The sequence below is a fragment of the Heptranchias perlo genome, unplaced genomic scaffold, assembly GCF_035084215.1.
Source record: "Heptranchias perlo isolate sHepPer1 unplaced genomic scaffold, sHepPer1.hap1 HAP1_SCAFFOLD_1234, whole genome shotgun sequence".
NCBI classification, from domain to species: Eukaryota; Metazoa; Chordata; class Chondrichthyes; order Hexanchiformes; family Hexanchidae; genus Heptranchias; species Heptranchias perlo.
The window spans coordinates 1-18,670 of record NW_027138466.1 but is presented as its reverse complement, the minus strand read 5'-3'; the positions used below and the strand labels follow the sequence as shown (position 1 = coordinate 18,670).

General features: G+C 45.0%; 1 protein-coding gene across 5 annotated transcripts in view; it reads left to right on the top strand.

Moving 5' to 3' along the window:
- Nucleotides 1-14,033, top strand: part of LOC137308221 (ankyrin-1-like) — a 41,683-nt gene extending 27,650 nt beyond the window's left edge. For 4 of the 5 annotated variants that reach the window (XM_067977066.1, XM_067977065.1, XM_067977064.1 and 1 more), the window contains 3 exons: nucleotides 1,059-1,202; nucleotides 11,906-12,467; nucleotides 13,574-14,033. In XM_067977066.1, coding sequence (XP_067833167.1) covers nucleotides 1,059-1,202; nucleotides 11,906-12,467; nucleotides 13,574-14,018 — 1,151 coding nt within the window. In that variant the 3' untranslated portion in view covers nucleotides 14,019-14,033. The remainder of the gene's footprint in view (nucleotides 1-1,058; nucleotides 1,203-11,905; nucleotides 12,468-13,573) is intronic. The other variant, XM_067977067.1, reaches the window with a different exon arrangement.
- The last annotated feature ends 4,637 nt before the right edge of the window (nucleotides 14,034-18,670 follow it).

Sequence of the window (18,670 nt, the reverse complement as noted above, 5' to 3'; positions counted from 1 at the left end):
GAGAGTCCTTGGCAGGTACGAGATAGATGGGCTTGTCTGGGGAATCATGGGCATTCAGTTTCAGCAAAGATCATCGTGCCTGTGCCAGTGTGAGCTCCCCGTCAGAGCTCTGCAATGCCACAGGCTGGATGGCCTCTTCTCATTCCATGTGTCATGATATTTTGAAGGGCGTTGAACAGAACCATGAACAAACAATGTGAGGCAATTGAACAAGGAGTTCAATACAATTATGCCGATATAATATATCCAGCCTGCTGTTTCCCATTGAATCAACTGCAAACGATTTCTGAGAAGAATGAAGGAATCTTGTCCCGGTTATTAATCGTTCAGTGGGCGGTATCTGCCACTGACAACACAGAATACAATGGCAACCATTGTCCATGTTCATACTTACCACCAGCATAAAGTTGCAAACTAAAGTGAAAAAATCTACCTCGGAAACTTAATGGTGCATTTATTTATATATATGTAATAAAAAACACAGCTGTATCGGAGCGATTGGAAAGGTCACAAGGATGGCTCGTGTTGGTCATACAAACAGCATACTTGTGTAGTGAGGGATGGCCTTCTCAGGTTAGGTTAGAGGGAGCTTTACTCTCCACATAACCCATGTTATACCTGACCTGGGCATGTGTTCACCATGAAGAGCCATCACCAGGATGGGTGCAAATGAGAGAAAAGAACATGGGGTGTTATTCTGAAGAGTAACGATGGGGATTTAGGTGGTGAATGTGCACTGGAAGGGAAGAAGGGCTGGCAACTCGCAGGAAGTTCGGAGTAACACGGAAAGTCAGGCAGAACTTTTTATTCCGTAAAGTATAAAGTTTATGAATACGACCCAGAGAAAGCCATCGAAGTGAACAGTGCAAATTGGCTCAAGAATGTGTTTGCGGAGAGAGAAGGGACTGAGGGATCTGGTGAGTAAGTGTGAAAAGAGATGGGCTTTTTCTGTCCCAAAAAGTTCTTAATGTTCTGAACTCTGTTTTTCAATGAGCACAATGAAAGGACGAGGTATTGTTATCATTCACCATATTGACCTGATGCTTCTGTCTTGTCAGTGGAAAGTTTGCATTCAGCCCTGAAGAATATTGACCGGAATGACATAGTGAGTATGCTGGAGGGGTCCAATATAAACAGCCGTACTCTGAAAGGGAATAAAAGGCATGCAGAAAGAGACCACAGCCTGTCTCCTGCTGTAAATGGTAAGTATGAACTCCACTGTTTTTGGTCCCTCTTGACCTGTCCTTGGCTTGCAAGCCAGAAATTCTTGACACCCCTATAAGAAAGGTTACGTAACACATGGAGGCTGTGTTATCATTTAAAGGTGCACAGTGAAGTCAGCCATCCATAGTACTCCAAACAATTTAATCCCCAATCTTCAGTTGCCTGCATATTGTCTCCATATGACTGCGTTGAAACCATAACTGTGTTTTAAAAAAGGAAATTAAAAGCCCGAAAGAAGCAGCAGCTCATGACAGTCTCCTGCAATGTTCCAGCCGACTTGTGGACTGGACTCAGATTCTGGTCCTGCCAAGTGATAAAACATGGATGTGAGCCCATGTTCTGATTCTCGATGATGTTTTGTGTGTTAGAACACTACCCGACACTCCCACCAGGTGGGGAAAAACAGTGTTGAGCAGACCTGACAATTCATTGCTTTAAGATCCTGATTTGGCAAATCAAAAATAGGATGCGTTCTCTTCAAGCAATGAATTATTGCTGCCTTCCAGTTAAAATCCAACTCAGGTCGATTGAAACCAATCAATCTATTTCACTCTGAGCAGTGAATGTCACCGCTGTAACAGGTTAACCAGATCATCTTATAACCTAAACCCAACTAGCTGGATTTTGACCGATTATCAACACCCACTCGTTATGGGCACATTGATTATTAAAAGCATCTGCAGGCAGGAGTGTAACTGAGTAAAAGGCCTGATGTTCAGTGTGCTTGTATGCAGTCGGGATGTTGTGGAGTATCCCACATCCCACTATCTTTACTGCAATAAAAACCTTGCAACATGAAATTGTTTCCCCTTCAACTCGACATGCACTTGATGTTGCTGGTTCATGGGGTATTAAATAGTTGGAGCATGTGCAGATGCTTCATGGGAATCCGAACCACTCTGGACTGCCCTCTGCTGTCAGTCTATCTCACTGCGACCTAAAGCAGAATCACATCCATGCACGGTAAGATAACTCTGTGTTTCGAGCTGAATTCTTATTGTTCTGTGTTTGTCAAACATTTTTCTTCTGGTTGTCAGCAGTTTACTTCCTGTGCCAAAGGTGAAACTATTTAAACTTTCTGTCACCTCTCTACTTCTGACCTCTGACCTCATGTCGATATCTGGCTTTGTGCCATCTTCTGCACTGCATGTCCACTGTCTCCATCTCTACATCTCAGTTTAGATAGTATTTTCCTAGGGAATTATGAGATAGCAGATTGCACTCCCAATATTGAAAGCACAGAGTGGGGTCAATAAGCCTTTCATACCAAACTCTAGCATTGTTGATATTTACGGCTTTTAGTAATCCTAAAAGTACACGAAAGATTTCCCATAAAAACTTTCTTGGCCTTTTCCTTCATGGAGCCTCTTTCACTCCACAAAGTATAACAGCAATACTCGCATTTTATACAATGCCTTATCATGTCGAAATGTCCTTTAAGTGTTTCACTTTTGAAGTTCACTGACTGTTGTCATGTCGGCCAACACAAGTCCACTGTGACTCAGGAATTCCCGGCAGACAGCAATCGCTAGCTGGGACTGTCGACCTCTCCATTACCCAGGGGATGGTGCAAGCCAATTAGCTAATGACCAACTCAGACACCTCCTATCAACTCCAAATGGGCTCGCTCAGACTGCGACTGCCTCCTTGACTTCCATGACAACTGTTTCAGCTGCCATGTCACTCCATTTTTAACATAAATTTGCCCAGCAGCGCACACACAGGGAAACATGGAAGGATTCCACATGCTCCCAAGCAAGAGTTGGGATGTCTTGTTGAAGTTGTACAAGACATTAGTAAGGCCACACTTGGAATACTGTGTACAGTTCTGGTCACCCTATTATAGAAAGGATATTATTAAACTAGAAAGAGTGCAGAAAAGATTTACTGGGATGCTACCGGGACTTGATGGTTTGACTTATAGGGAGACGTTGGATAGACTGAGACTTTTTTTTCCTAGAGAGTAGGAGGTTAAGGGGTGATCTTATAGAAGTCTATAAAATAATGAGGGGCATAGATAAGGTAGATAGTCAAAATCTTTTCCCAAAGGTAGGGGAGTCTATAACGAGGGGGCATAGATTTAAGGTGAGAGGGGAGAGATACAAAAGGGTCCAGAGGGGCAATTTTTTCACTCAAAGGGTGTTGAGTGTCTGGAACGAGCTGCCAGAGGCAGTAGTAGAGGCGGGTACAATTTTGTCTTTTAAAAAGCATTTGGACAGTTACATGGGTAAGATGGGTATAGAGGGATATGGGCCAAGTGCAGGCAATTGGGACTAGCGTAGTGGTATAAACTGGGCGACATGGACATGTTGGGCCGAAGGGCCTGTTTCCATGTTGTAAACTTCTATGATTCAAGAATATCATTTCATACCTTGTACCAGTAAAGAACAAAAGCAACTTGCATTTCTGTAGCGCCTTTAATGTCGCAAAACATCCCAAGGCGCTTCACAGCAGCGATTATCAAACAAAAATATCCACCAAGCCAAAGAAGGAGACATTAGGATTGGTGACCAAAAGCTGAGTCAAAGAGATAGGTTTTAAGGAATGTCTTAAAGGAGATGGAGAGGCGGAGAGGTTTAGAGAGGTTCAGAGGTTAGGGATTAGACAGCTGAAGACAAGCTGGGGAGGCACAAGAGGCAAGAATAGGAGGAGCACAGAGGGTTATAGGGCTGGAGGAGGTTACACAGATAGGGAGGGGCGAGGCCATGGAGGGATTTGAACACAAGGATGAGAATTTTAAATGCGAGGCATTGGTAGACCGGGAGCCAATGTAGGTCAGCGAGCACAGGGGTGATGGGTGAACGGGACTTGGTGTGAGTTAGGATACGGGCAGCAGAGTTTTGGATGAGCTCAAGTTTATGGAGGGTGGAAGATAAGAGGCCGGCCAGGAGAGCATTGGAATAGACGGGTCCGGAGGGAACAAAGGCACAGATGAGGACTTCAGCAGCAAATGGGCTGAGGCAGGGGCAGAGATGGGCGATATTACAAAGGTAGAAGTAGGTGGTCTTGGTGATGGAGAGGATAGAAAGGTTTCCATTTCATCTGATGTCAAACAATCCCTCGATCAGACTGTCATACACCAGTATCGTCAATAACTGTGGAGCAGCCCATGGCCTTGCCTGCACAGAAATTCCTGCTGTCTATCCAACTCTCGGTGATGAAGAAAGCTCCATGTAGGCAACAGGTCTTGGAGGGTGGGGAAAGGGGATGGTTTAGAACTAGAGCCGGCCATAAAATTTGTCCAAGGAGTTGTAGTTCAAAAAATACAGATTGGGAACTGATCTGAAGGTGATCCTCATGCCTTGGATAAATGGGATGGATTCATTATCCCAATGCTATATTTTACATTACATAATTTCCCTAGGAATACTGAAAGAGATGTTTCATTCATTCAGTGAAATTAATGTTGGAAGCTGAAAGTTGCTTGCACGTGACTGAATTGTGCTTTAATGTGAACATCATTTCGAGTGGGCAGCCATCAAAAATAAATCATCTGTAAAATGTAAAGCCGAGACTTAAGCAGGAATCCAGAGTGATAGACATACTTTGTCAGATTGTCCCCCCGTCACATGGCACATCTTCCTGGGGGATTGAGTGTCTCTGCCCCATTCGGTCCTGCACCACAGCAGGAAGGAATTCGGTTTCCAGAGTAGCTCATCACATTGATTGTGAAGGAAGAAAGCCTTTGGAAACTCAAAAGTCCTGAAAAGCAAAGATTTTTCTTCTCTCACTCAAAAACCGTTGTTGTGTTTGCTCTGTGCCCGCTGTGCTGCTTGTTGTTGTGTCATTTCACATGTAGCTGTTCCTTCTTTATGTCATTGAAGTAGAAAATAATGTGTTTTTTAAATTAAAGCATCTTTCACAAGCACCATGTAAGTCAGGTCATAGGTAAAGACAGGAGACATCATCCTTAGGATGCCGTTCCGTTTTATCAGACATTGTGGTAGACTTTGACCTTTGGGCAGCCAATCAGTGGAGCGCACCGAACGACCGCCCACCCATACCGGCGGCAAAGAAGCCGCCGTGATTTTGAGGCCCCGAGCCTCAATCGAATCCGACCGGTGAGCTGCGGACTTCAAACGGGTGTCCTGAGGCAGCTCGGTGATTTTGGGCCACAGAAATGTTGGTTAGTTGAGGCACCAGAGACAGGTAAGTCCTGAGGCAGGGATGAGGGGAGGCCGAAGAATGTTGCCACAGGCCTATTGTCAGGATGACCAGTGCGGTAAAGCTACCAACCCCATTTTGAGGCCATTACCTCTCCGTTAATGCCGATTTTGGCAATTTAAATCCAACCCCATTGTGTCCTGAGTCCTCATGGATTTCCCTTCCTGTATCCCATCTTCACTGAGCCACACGGCCTATCCCTTTTCTCCTACGATCTACAGTAATATCGCTACTGATGTCAAGGCCAAAAAACACAGTAAGTCATTCTTAAGTTCCATGATCTTTCTTAAGATGCTGTTCCTCTGAAAAATATTAGCCCTTGTGGCTTCCTCTTCCTTGTGGTCCATTCTTAGCCTTTACTGACTCATTAAAGGTGTTAATTTTGGAATTGTAGCGTAACTGTAAATGACTGCCTCCAATTTTTATTACTTTCCACTATGGACAAAAGATTTTGCTGAAATAACTTTAGGCACAGATGTGCTTGTACCACTAAAATGAAGGCTGTAAACATTGAGACCAAACCATTGAGATGCAAGTTGCACCAAACAAAATACCGACAATTAAAAGCCTCAATAAGTTATCAATAGTTGTGTTTACGGACACACCTTTAGGCCTCTCGTGGTCACCTGTTTTACATCCAGTGGTTGGTCAGATGTTGTGGACCGTGCAGTGTTGAACTACATATTGCAGGGGCTCAGTCAGCTTCTTTTCATCCATCACAAGGATCCTCTAGGTTTACTGTGCAAAGTAAGTGCCTCCAGATCAGCTTTGATATTAGCCAGTTGCAGCTGAGAGCTCCTTTCTCTCCGCTGTTAGCCTCTGAATGCACCTCAGTCCAAGTCCGAGTTAGGGCACTGACTGTTATATTTCCCATTGTTTCCTTTTGTCTTTCTGAGGAACATTGTCAAAGGAGTGGCATCTGACATTGAGTCTGAGGTTATCTTTGTCCTGTGTACATGGATTGACAGGGGCCAAACTCATTTTATCAGGATCTTTCACGGTCAATAAAATGAAGACTGTATCAGGGTTTTACTGGATCAGTGAATGCTGTGGACTGAGAACGTCCCATAATTGAAAGGAAGCTCAAGATACCAATGGAGTGTTTGCGCCCATCCCGATAGGAGTATCCAGCCAGGATCTTTGAGACCAATTTAGCGCTGGGCATCTTTAAGCGAGCTTATTCTCATCACTTATTGAGTGCGGCAAGCCAGTCTACACGTGCACAGTTGTGGACAATTTTTGTGTTTCATTTGGGTGACGGAGGAGTGTGATTCCCATTGGTTTTGGCACAGCAAGGGACAGTACAGACATGAGGTGAGGCGAGGCAGAGTGCCGAAAGGAATGATGGTGTGTTAGAAAGCATTCCATTGATTTGTTTATTGCTACTTGATTGAATATGGGTATTTTTTCACTGCAAATTAATAAATATATCTCGAATATATCTTTATTTGTTCCCTATAATTCTATTAACCACAGCAGCATGTCTGACAGGTGAAGCAGTAATTGACTAACCAGAGCCTTTTTCTGCTCCACCTGTAATATTAGCTGCAATTACCCATCCCTTCCTTGAATTGTGTCACACTTTGTAATGTATTACTTCATATGCTTGTAGTCCTGCCATTCCGAGTGAAATCAGTGTTAACATCAATGCTAAAAGGAGCTGTAAACTCAGCACCAGAAAAATTTCGTAGCGTCAAATTGCATATCCTGAGAAGCTGAGGGCTTCTGGTATGATGCTCGCAAGCGAGCTACTCCCTCATGTCTGGGACTGTATTTCTTAACACCAACTTCATTATATGAAGGTTGAGAGACCGGCACATTGTGTGCCCGGTGTAGTCCGGGAAATAATACTCGAGAGCAAGACGAGCAGTTTTGCTGATGGAGAAAGATATATTTGCAAGTCAAGTGAATGTTGCAGCTGTACAGATTTGATCTTTGAGCCACTGTGCACTTGTACCTGGTGTATGCTATTGTTATGCTGGGTACCTGGTGTTATTGCTGAGGAAACCAAGCTGAGAGGCATGAGGATGCTGCTCTTTGCAGACTGGTAACAGATGAAGCATTGACCTCCTATACTTGTTCCGGCTCACCAATGGCCACCAAGCTTCCTCGCAGTCGGAAACATAATAATCACTTGGGCTTTGAAACAGCTTGATAAGCAAGTGCTGAAGGTCCAACCTTCTCAACAGAGCGTTGGATGGTGGATTCTCAACACTGCCGATCTTATCTCAACACAACTGCTCTTCCTAGAACTGATGATGGCAGCTTCCAGATCGAAAATTCTTAAACTCATTTTATTTTTAGTGGCAGATGATTAGTAAAATCCCACCCTTCATTTTGTGGCAAAGTAGTCCAATTTGGACAGTTTAAATACCTCTAGTGATATCCGGTTGAAGTGCCAAAGGTTTGCGATGGAACTTAACTCGATTGGATGACAAGATCCTTTTCCCTCAAAAACCAGAGTTCAAAGCTCCAATTAAAAAGGATTACAGGTCATCTGTCTGTTTATCTCTCGGCGCATCACATTTACAATCCTTCTTGCCAACTCTAAATCCCTTCATGGCCTCACCACGCCCTACCCTTTAAAGCCTGCCCCAGCCTCAGTCCCCTCCAGTGTCCTCTGGTCCTCTGACTCTGGCCTTCTTTGCATCCCTGATCCCGCTGCTCCATCACGTCCTGGCAGAACCTTTAGGCCTGTTAGCCCTACTCTCTGGCACTCCTTCCTTAAACCTCTGCAACTCTCAACTCTCTCCCTACCTTCGGAAGCATTCTCAAAAACCAGCTCTTCCACCAAGTGGCTGCTCACCTCTCCTAACTTTCCCACAGTGCTCCCCTTTTATCCTCAGTGAAGCACCTGAGACCATGTTTCTATGTGAAAGGTGCTCAATAAATGCATGTTTTTTTTGTAGTTGTATATGTTGTCGTGATGGCAAAGATTCTCAGTGTAGAGTTTGGCCACTTATCCATTTATCAGTGAACACAATCCCACAGCACAGAGCTACCCTCAGAACACATCATTCATAATTGGAACAGAAAGGTACAATTGCAAGTTATCCCTCTTCACAGAGAATTGACTGGCCGAATCCCCCTTCTCCTGAACTGCGCGTAGAAATCTGTAATGTGATATCCAGCAGAACCCATGTGCATGCACACACTAATACAACATTTTAATTAACAGCAATTTTAAGGTTCACAGTAAGGTCAGCTGAACCAATCCTGCATGTCGGTCTGAAATTCTTTCAGTATTTCTTCCTGGCAATGCACGTAATTCTGGAGCTTGAATGCCATTCCCACCCTTTTCAAAGCAGTGGAATTCAAACGCACTGGGTAAGACGTGTCTTAAGTTATGTCTGTGAAGAAACCAGGGCACTTGGTGTTAGAACTGAACCGAACCTGTCTGATGTGTTTGCTTCTTGTTTTGTTTTCTCACAGAATGGAATGATTTTGTACCAGCTTTGCGAGCTGTTAATTCCAGTAGTGCCAGGAAGATGGACCACATCCACTCACAAAGTTACTGTTTCCTTAACCAGGCCAAAAAAAATGGATCCTACGTTTTGCTGGAGTCTGAAAAAAAAAATCCCTTTATTTAATTGACTGCTTTAATTCCCCCAAACCCTCATGGATTTTTTTCTTAAATTACGAATGCATCGTGATCGGTTTCAATATTTTTGTAAGTTGGCCTAAATCTTTTGATCATTGAATTTTCTGCCCTGTGCCTCCCCAGTTTCTATAGGGATACATTTTTTACATGATTGATACAGGTTCTTGATCAATACTCCAGCAAAATTAATGATCCTATTCCAAAGGACTTGAACAACTGGCAAGCTAATTCTTCAGGCCATGAGAACACTCAAAAATTAATCCATTGTTTCTCAGGATCGCACACATTCTGAGTCTGTTTGAACAAGTCCTCTGTGTGCTTTTGATGTGCAAAAACAATTGGTGGATTGGGCTGTAAATAATCCTCCCTCACACGATTGGCTTCAGTCATGGTCAGGCTGTGTGTCCAGTTTCACCAACAGCACCTAATACGAGTCACACAGTTGACAGGTTGGTAACTGCATCAAAACAGGAACAATAGAGGACCCATGCATTCCAAAACTACCCAACTTTCACAAGAATTTGGTCGAGTAGATCCTTTTCAGTCATTAATAATCCGTGATATCACCCTTTGTGCACCTCAAAGACCTGCTGATGAAGTGGTGTCACTGGCGGCCTTTACCCTGGCAGCAAGTATACGAGAAGCTCGTCACTCCACATAGTTTAGGAGTAAGAAAGATGAACTAGGGATAAGAGAGATTTAATAGACAGCTGGGATAGGTGTAAATTCAGAGGCACACTTCTTTAAGGACAATGGGATGAATACCTTCAGGACCAGAGGTTTTAATGGAGTCCAGAAAATCCAATAGACCTGGTGTGGATATAACTTGGTATCAGTTATAACGGCCCAACAGGATGGATTAGTTACCATGATCATCGAGGCTGGAGTTGGAGTTAAAAAAATGAGTCCAAAAGGTCAGAGAACTAGCAACTGTACCATGATGAGTGGAAAAGGAAAGCAAAGTTATGTGAATAGACTGGAGAAGCTGGGGTTGTTCTCCTTAGAGCAGAGATTTGACAGAGGTGTTCAAAATCATGGAGGGTCTGGACAGAGTAGATAGAGAGAAACTGTTCCCATTGGCGGAAGGGTCAAGAACCAGAGGACACAGATTTAAGGTGATTGGCAAAAGAACCAAAGGGAACATGAGAAAAAACTTTCTTACACAGCGAGTGGTTCGGATTTGAATGCACTGCCAGAGTGGGTGGTGGAGACAGATTCAATCGTGGCCTTCAAAAGGGAATTGGATAAGTACTTGAAGGAAAAAATTTGCAGGGTTGCGGGGAAAGGACCGGAGAGTGGGACCAGCTGGATTACTCTCGCCCGAGAGCCGGCATGGACTTGATGGGCCGAATAGCCTCCTTCCGTGTTGTAACCATTCCATGATCCTAAGAAGGATTTATAGAAATTGCTAGAGACAACTTTGGCCATGGACCAGAAGAGTGGCTATGAGCATTGCAAGAAGATAATCAGTTCTTTTCAATTAAATTATTTTTCACGACGCTTAGTAAATTTACAGATGTTATGAGCAGAGATAAAATTAGCTCAGGATGCTTCAGGTTGATCAAGATGTGTCAGGCGGAATGATTGGCCCATGATATAGTGCCAGATATGACAGAAGGGGAAGAGCGAGAAATGAAACTTGCCATACCGGGTAGAATAACCTCAGTGACGTAACAGACACAGTTAGAAGGATCAGAAGAGTAAAGGGAGCCATTGGATCTGGGAAGAATCTTGAAAGTACATCCCAGTTGGCTGACTTATGGTGCCAAACAAGATGGGACTTCCTTCACAGGCTACTGCCCATGGTTCATCCCCCAGAACCTGACTGTTACCACATTTCCACCTGAACTGCCTCAAAACGCAGTTTCCCTCCATTGAAGATGTGAAGTTAATAAACCGAGAAAAGCTCTTAACCCGATCTCCAGCACAAACAGAAAGCTAATCAAGATTCAGTGCTGTACTTCAACAAGCCTGTTAGAACTTGTGTCTAGTCGAGTCCTTGGCTTTTGAGTGTGTTGCTATTGTCATTGGGATGTTAAAACCAACAAGCAGCAAGGGGCCTTGAGGCCGTTGGCTGTATGATTAAGGTCATACGTTCCATGTCTTGGGTGGAACACAAGGTCATGGATATTTGTTAGATACAGGGAATAAAATTGGCAAGAACATCTCGCTTGTTACAGACAGAAGAAAAACATGAGACCAGCAGGCAAGAGAAGGGAAGAGAATATGTTGAGATTCTCACTGGTTAGTTGTGCAGTGGAGTTGATTTTGATCCTTTATTAGAATATAAATGGAAACGAGGTTTATCCTTTATTTTATGTGCTTCTTTTAAACTTGTATCGGGGAAAAACAGAGTTTTCAGTGATTGATTTCAGCCATTTGTATGGGCTTGATCTCCCAGAGAGAAATTCTAGTCACCCTCCCCTGACTTCTTTTGCATCCACCTAAAGCTCTTCCCTCTTCTCCCTCCGGCTCAGTATCAACTCACTACCCTCCACCCTGTAAAGCTCATTGAGACTATGTATGTGATGAATGCCATCGAAATGGAATGTCTTTAATTTGTTCCCGTAATTGACAGTTTTCCCTGACTGGGTTATAACCCTTTGCACTGGACAGTTCCCCCCCCCCCCTCCTTGTATATTTTGCATTTTGTGCTTTTGTTTTGAAGCCTGAACTCAAAGCATGACCGACAAAAATTTGAATGGCCAATTTACCGCCCAAAGGTAGTCCCATGCCCTGCAGAGTTCAGCCTGTCCCACAGCTGCCAATGAAACCCACTGACATAATAGTATTGGTTGAATAAAGCCTCGTGGTCTAGGAGGCCTCCGGTGGTCCATCTTTCCTGCCCTCCTCTCCCAGTGTAATGAGTTATTGCAGGGTATGGCTTCTGCAGATGTGCTCTGTCTGCTTGTGTAGGTTTCACCTCAGTGCAAGATGAGATGCTTTCACCTGCTTCGCTTCAATACACGATGCCATCTCCACTTCAAGCTGACCAGTTCTGGAACGATGTCACAAGCCTGGACGTTATCCCCCTAGCACGCACTGACAACGATTCCCTGATGGAGATCTCAGATGTCAATGTTTGGTCATCAGGTGGTACGCCACCTCTAGTGGTAGCAGAAGACTCTTCACTGGACTGTAGCAAAGCTGATGAGTCAGACTCAGTAGACAAGCAACGAGATGAATCATTCCCTGCTGAAGGATTGAGTTCCTTGCATCTCACTGAGGAGGACACAGTGGATTCAGATGCCATCAATGGGCTGATGGATTTACTCGACAATGAAGGAGGTCAGAGGTCAGAGAGCAAAGCAGAGATGACAGAAGGAGAGAGTCCGGCCAAGCCGGCAGAGGAACTGAATACAGAGAATGGCATTTCTGTAATTGCAGGGCAACCAAAGGCACATGATAGATGGACAGGATCACCAACCTTGAGAAGAGAGACCATAGACTCCAAATGGCCAGACCAGAATGCAGACAGGTAAATAGGAACCTTACTTGGGATATTGAAATGTGCAGGCAAGTTCCAGTAATGCACATAAGGGAAACTCTAGCCCGCTGTATAATGCAAAGAGAACGTTTTGACAAAGTAATATGCAGACTTGCTTGTAATTCCATACAGTTGGTCCTTTTCACTTTCACATCAATGATCTTGTTTTGCATCCCTGTGGGCCGAGATAGAACATGCCGCCTGATTCAGTAGCTGAATACTGACAACACTAACAACCCTCAACCCAGCCCAGTAAATGGCAGCGTGACCAATTACCAGGAGTCACATCCCCAGCAGGGGCCTGAGATAACTGCTGGCTGCCTCTACAGGGTTGGGCAGTGTTGGCTGGGACATGTTGAGATTTATTCAGATTGCAAAGAGCCAGCTTAACAGATACAGTTTCCATTTATTTAACCTGAATGGGCCAATTTCCATCTTGTTGCTTTTTTTTAGGAGGGAAAGGGCTGTTTTCTTTTTAAGATTTTCCTTCCACTCCTCAGATTTCCCCACAGCATGTTCCATCTCCTGGCCGATAGAGAGTGTAAATAATCTGACCTCAAGCCTCTGTCCCTATTGCTCTGAACTTCTTAAAACCAAAAGCAGCAGGACTGCATATAAGTCGGTCTCAGACTCCACCTCCCCGCCTCAGAGGAAGAGTCTCAGTCCACTTGTCTTCTTTATCTTTGATTAGTTGAAGTTTTGCTTTTCATTCACATTTTCCTGTCTCTTTATTTTTCCCTGGAGATCAGAACCCAGACAGAATCCTGTCATAAAAGGTTTTAACATTTGAATATTGAAATTAGCCCCTTCCTGTGCGTGCCTCTTCACCAGGAACCGGATTGAGACTGTCTGCACAGAACGAACCCGTGACCAAGGTGGAGCAATAGGAATCTTGTGTCTCCTGGGCATGAAAGGGTAAAGCTCCAGCAAAATCTATCACCTAGTTTCTCATTATGAAGTAGCTCCTTTCACCCCTTGCTTGTGCTGATTTAAAGCCAGTTCTGAGATCCAGACCCATCCACGTACCTTACAACACCCTTCGCATCTCCAGAAAGGGGCTAATTTTGTACCAATGTGTTTTTTTCTTCCCCCCAAAGGTCTCAGGCATTACCTTACAGCTCCATTGTGTCATACCAAACAGTCCACGAGGAGAGAGCAAGGGTGCCTGAGTTTGAAGGGACCTCTGTAGCGACCTCAATAGCGGAGTCCTGGAAGCCTGGTTTCATCACATCACAGAAGGAGGCTTGGGCTGAGGTGCTTGAACAGAGGCCTGTGGAGATTTTGCCTCACATTGGAAAGCTGGAATCAAGCAGACTGAGGGTGACTGAGGAGAGGCTGCTGCAGCCAGTGGAAGACAGGGTGCAGCTGCGGTCGCTGCACTACTTTGATCTGGAAGATATGGAGAACCCCCTTTGTTTGTCCTCGGGGGGCACGGAGTTTCAGCGTCGCATTGATCCGCGGAGCAGCTGGATAACCGTGGAAGAGGAAGAGGTGAATTCAAGTGAGGAGGTGAGAGGCTTTTTCCTTATCTTTGACCATTAGACATACCTTAGCAACACGGACTGGGGGGAACTCGAGAGAGAACTCCATAATTGCTCAAACCGAAAAACTAAGAGTGTTGTGCGTTGCCAACATCGTAAAGTGGTTGGGTTTAAGTTAGATACTTCGCCCTCAACCACCCAACCAGTCCTTCACCAAGTCCACTGCACACCTTTTAAATCAAGATATCACTGGATATCAGAGTCTTGTGAATCCCCTGTCTTCAATGCCTCCGAATACCACACATCATTCCCCATCTAACAATGTGGGCACAGGGCTTGCTGACAAGTTTCTGCCAGTGTCACAAAATATTGAACCGAGAACGGTCGCATAGAAAAGCAGCCGGGAAGAGAGTTGACCGCAGATCTTACTCTTCCGCTGAGGGAAATTCCGAGCTTTTGCTAAGAACTTGCTGCGTCTGGAATCACCCTTCAAGCTTGTGTCGTACCCTGCGTGCTGCTCGACTTTCAAAGTGACCGGTGCTGAATATTTAAAAGCGGGTGAGAGTTGTGCACTATGCTCGCAGTACTCGCGGATAAAAAGTGCAGCATTAACCCCGACAGACTGGAAGCTCCCAGGATTCATTCCCCAGTCTGAGCTGTGTTAGCCAATCTCAGCTGGAGCAGGAGTTGGGGAGCTACAATTGGCCCAACCCCCTAGGGATAAGGAAGGGTTCACGCTCCTCAGTATTATGCATCGATTCCTCCTTGTGTGTGTGGATGCCAAGTAAGGACATGGTCAGGATTGGCTGCGTTGCTTGCCCCCATCCTGTGCAGTTGAATAGCCCACCGTCATTCACTGTCGAGGCTCACTCAGGCAAAGTACCAAAGGCCCCTGTAGCACCAAACCTTAGCAGGAATCAGTGCCTTCAGGAAAGGAGGGAAGAGAAATATGGATGCAGGGTGGGGGTGAAGGAAAAAGTGAAAGCCTGGTTCCTCCAGACTGGGATATTATTTCATATCTTCCCACAACCGGTTATATTAATAGCATCAGTTCCAGCAGTGTGGGCAATTTTAAATTCTTTTTACCAGTGGGAGATTTTCTTCAAGGTGCTTTGTTATGCCCCTGATAAGGTTTCTCGGCCATGTGATCTGGCATTATTTCAAGAGCATTGCATTCGCTTCAATCACTGGAGTGAACCGAGTCCCGCATTTACCGTTCACAGCAGATAACAATTCCCCTTGCATTCGGAGGAGAGGGGGGTTCAGAGAAGTTATTCCCTTGCCGTTCCTTGCCTTACGTGTGTCTGCCGAAAGGGCAGGGGTCAAATTCACGTCACTGATACGAGCGTCTGTGAAGCCAACCTTGACATTAACAGAACACGCAACCACTAACATTGAATTTGGCCTGATGCCCGAATAGACTGGAGTTAAGAGAAAAGACAAAAAAAGCATGGCATTCAGGATTGGACAGGGTGCAATGGGCACAGTGAGCAGTTTTGAACAGTCTGAGATGACAACGTATATTTCTGCTATCGCACCGTTACTGTAAAGCAGACATTTCAAACTACAGCAGAGGTTGCTAACGAGCAAGGGGGCTGGGTTTTTTTTTTGACTGTAAGCTCGTGTCAGCCAGTCTGAGTCATTAATAGATTGAGCGGTAGCCAGGGCCTGTGAACCAGGCCAAATCAGGAGTTGCCCTGCTCTCACACCTCAACATGAAGGGTAAAGTGACAGGCAGAAACGTGAGCTGAGTTCCAGCCAATCCGATCCTCCCCGCTGTAATGTGCACAGACAGTGTTTCCAAATATAGCCTCTAGCTGACGCGCTGGCTGTCTTTTACTGTCCCCTCCCTGATAAACATTCTGAAAGGATGCTCATGGCACCTCCATGTAATTTCACCGGAGAGAGTGAGAACGGATAGTTCTGAAGGTGAAAATCAAAGGACCGCTGGCCACAGATGCTACGTGCTGAGAATGCAAAACAAAGCACACCCGAAGATTGAGAGGAGATAATCAGGCAACTCCGCCTTCGCAATAGGCTCAGACAAAAAAAAAAGGTGACGGGAAGTGATTCTGGTCTGTCCAACAACAACAACAGCTCACGTTTATATAGCGCCATTAACACAGTAAAACACTCCACAGGAGTGATTATCAAACCAAATTTGACACCGAGTCACATAAGGAGGTATTAGGACAGGTGACCAAAAGCTTGGTCAAAGGGGTAGGTCTTAAAGAGCGTCTTAAAGGAGGAGAAAGAGAGAGAGGGGGTTAGGGAGAGAATTTCAGAATTTAGGGCCGAGGCAGCTGAAGGCACGGCCGCCAATGGTGGAGCGACTAAAATCGAGGACGCGCAAGAGGCCAGAATTGGAGGACCGCAGAGATCTCGGAGGGTTGTACAGCTGGAGGAGGTGACAGAGATAGGGAGGGGGCGAGGCCACGGAGCGATTTGAAAACAAGGATGAGAATTTAAAATGGAGGCGTTCCCGGACCGGGATCCAATGTCAGCGAGCACAGTGGGTGATGGGAAAACAGGACTTGGTGCGAGTTAGGATACGGGCAGCAGAGTTTTGGATGAGCTCAAGTTTACAGAGGATGGAAGATGGGAGGCCGGCCTGGAGAGTAGTTCATGGGATGCGTCTCATCAGGGTATCTGACGATCTTGATTCGCCCAGCGGGTGCATGGTCATCCTTGTGGGTGCTTTTGTTCTGCCAGTTGGGTGCTGGCGAAGAAGATCTGGTTAACCAGAACCTCTTGGGGGTCTTAGAACAGTTGGTCAATGGCTCCAGGTTAGTCTGTTCACGGATAGTGGCATTTGGGAGGAAGTTGAAATGAGTTACCGATATCAGTTGTACTGCACACAGCTAGGTTTTCAGGGGGGACTTGTTACTGGTACTGCAGACAACACCATTCTCCATGGCAGGGCCCACGTGGGAAGATTAATGTTTGTGATATTCCACAGTTGATGACTGGGAAATAGCACAGTTCACATGTCTTGTGTCTAATATTATACAGCTGGCTGTCGAATGGTGCTGCCTTTTGCTCAATGCCAATTGACCTGGTGATTCATTCAGTTCCTTCCTTCTATAAAAAAAAGAATTTGCATTTATGTAGCACCTTTCACATCCTCAGAACATCTCAAAGAGCTTTACAAACAATCAATTATTTTGAAGTGCAATCACTGTTGTCTTGCAGGCAATCATATCAGCCAACTTGTGCACAGCGCGATCCCACAAACAGCAATGAGATACTTTTTTGCTGTTGGTTGAATATAGTAATGTGTTCATGATTCTTTAAAAGTAACTAAAAGTGGTTCAGTCTCGTAGGGCTGCTGGTGTTCCTCAACTGGGTAATAGAATAACTATTTTGTAACTCATTAATACATAACTAGCGAGTGTAACACGAGGTAATATTACAAGCCTGAGGTGCCAGTGTGGGGAGGGGGGTGGGTTTGCCTGCTAGCAATGCATATCGCAAATTCAGGTGCACACTGCCCGTAATTTTCCAACAAATGGGAAGGGCATGCCCAAATTTCCAATTTGCACAGCTGGCTTGAGTGGTTAACAGACAATAGTGGCCTGACACTGACCAATGCTGGAATGTGGAATGGTTGCAAACTGTTTCAAAGCTTACCTTATCTGAGCAGCCATTCCTAATTCTGTGGCACCTCCTCCCTATAAAGTGTCAAGTCCTTCTTCAACATGTTTTGACTCTTTCACTAATGTCACTTCAATCAGTGGTGTAAGATATAAAGTGGAAACTTGGCCAATTGCTCCAAATCCCTCCAGAGGATCAGGAGCTCCATTTTGTTCAATCTGATCTAAAGCCAACCCCACCAAGCCAGGGGCCTAATCCCAGCTGATGCTTCTGGCTCAGTCACAAGGGTTAGATACAGAGTAAATCTCGCCTTTCCACAAAGGAGGCACTTTGCACCACCATCTATGAAAACAGGCAGTCCAGAAAATATCTGGACTATAACCTGGTGTTGTAAGATTCCTTACATTAGAAAATATCTGCAAGAGTACATTTGCGGACGCTGTGCTTTCACTTCTTGGATTTTAGACACCCATCCCTGACATGTTACTTGTTCGGAAGGCGGCACTGCTGCTCTGGACCCGACAGCCCTGAAGGACTCTCCTTCTGATCCTCCCTGCACAGTCCAGTTCAAGTAGGCATCTTGTCGAGAGCAAGGGTCAGGATCCCACTGCTGTGTAGCATGGCGCTACATGGCTCATGGTGCTTAGGATTCCTCGGGTGGTATCTAACTCAAATGGCGAGCTGGATGCATTAATTTTTTCCAGTGAGATTGATGAATATATTTTTAGCCGTATGGGGTTCCACTGATTAACACTGTGATTGATAGCGCACAGAGATTTATATAGCTTAGGGATATTTTGGTACAAAAAATCTTTACCCATTTATAAATGTGATAAATTAGGAACAACTATATGTGGACCTTTGGTCTGTAGACAGCACTGTAAATGGTGAGGTCCACTGTACATGAAGTCTGAAGCAGAACCCGGCTTAAAATCCAGTTGCACCCAACTTTCAGAACCACGCACACAGGGAGTTCTTCCTACCTTTCCTGTGCAAACGCTTCATGTTCAGGACACGCCTTCACAGCTTTGAGGAATTCGGGAAAATCAGGGATATTTGGGACCGCCAAGCTCTCAGCAAAAGACATTGGCACAATTTAAAAATATACAACTGGGAGAA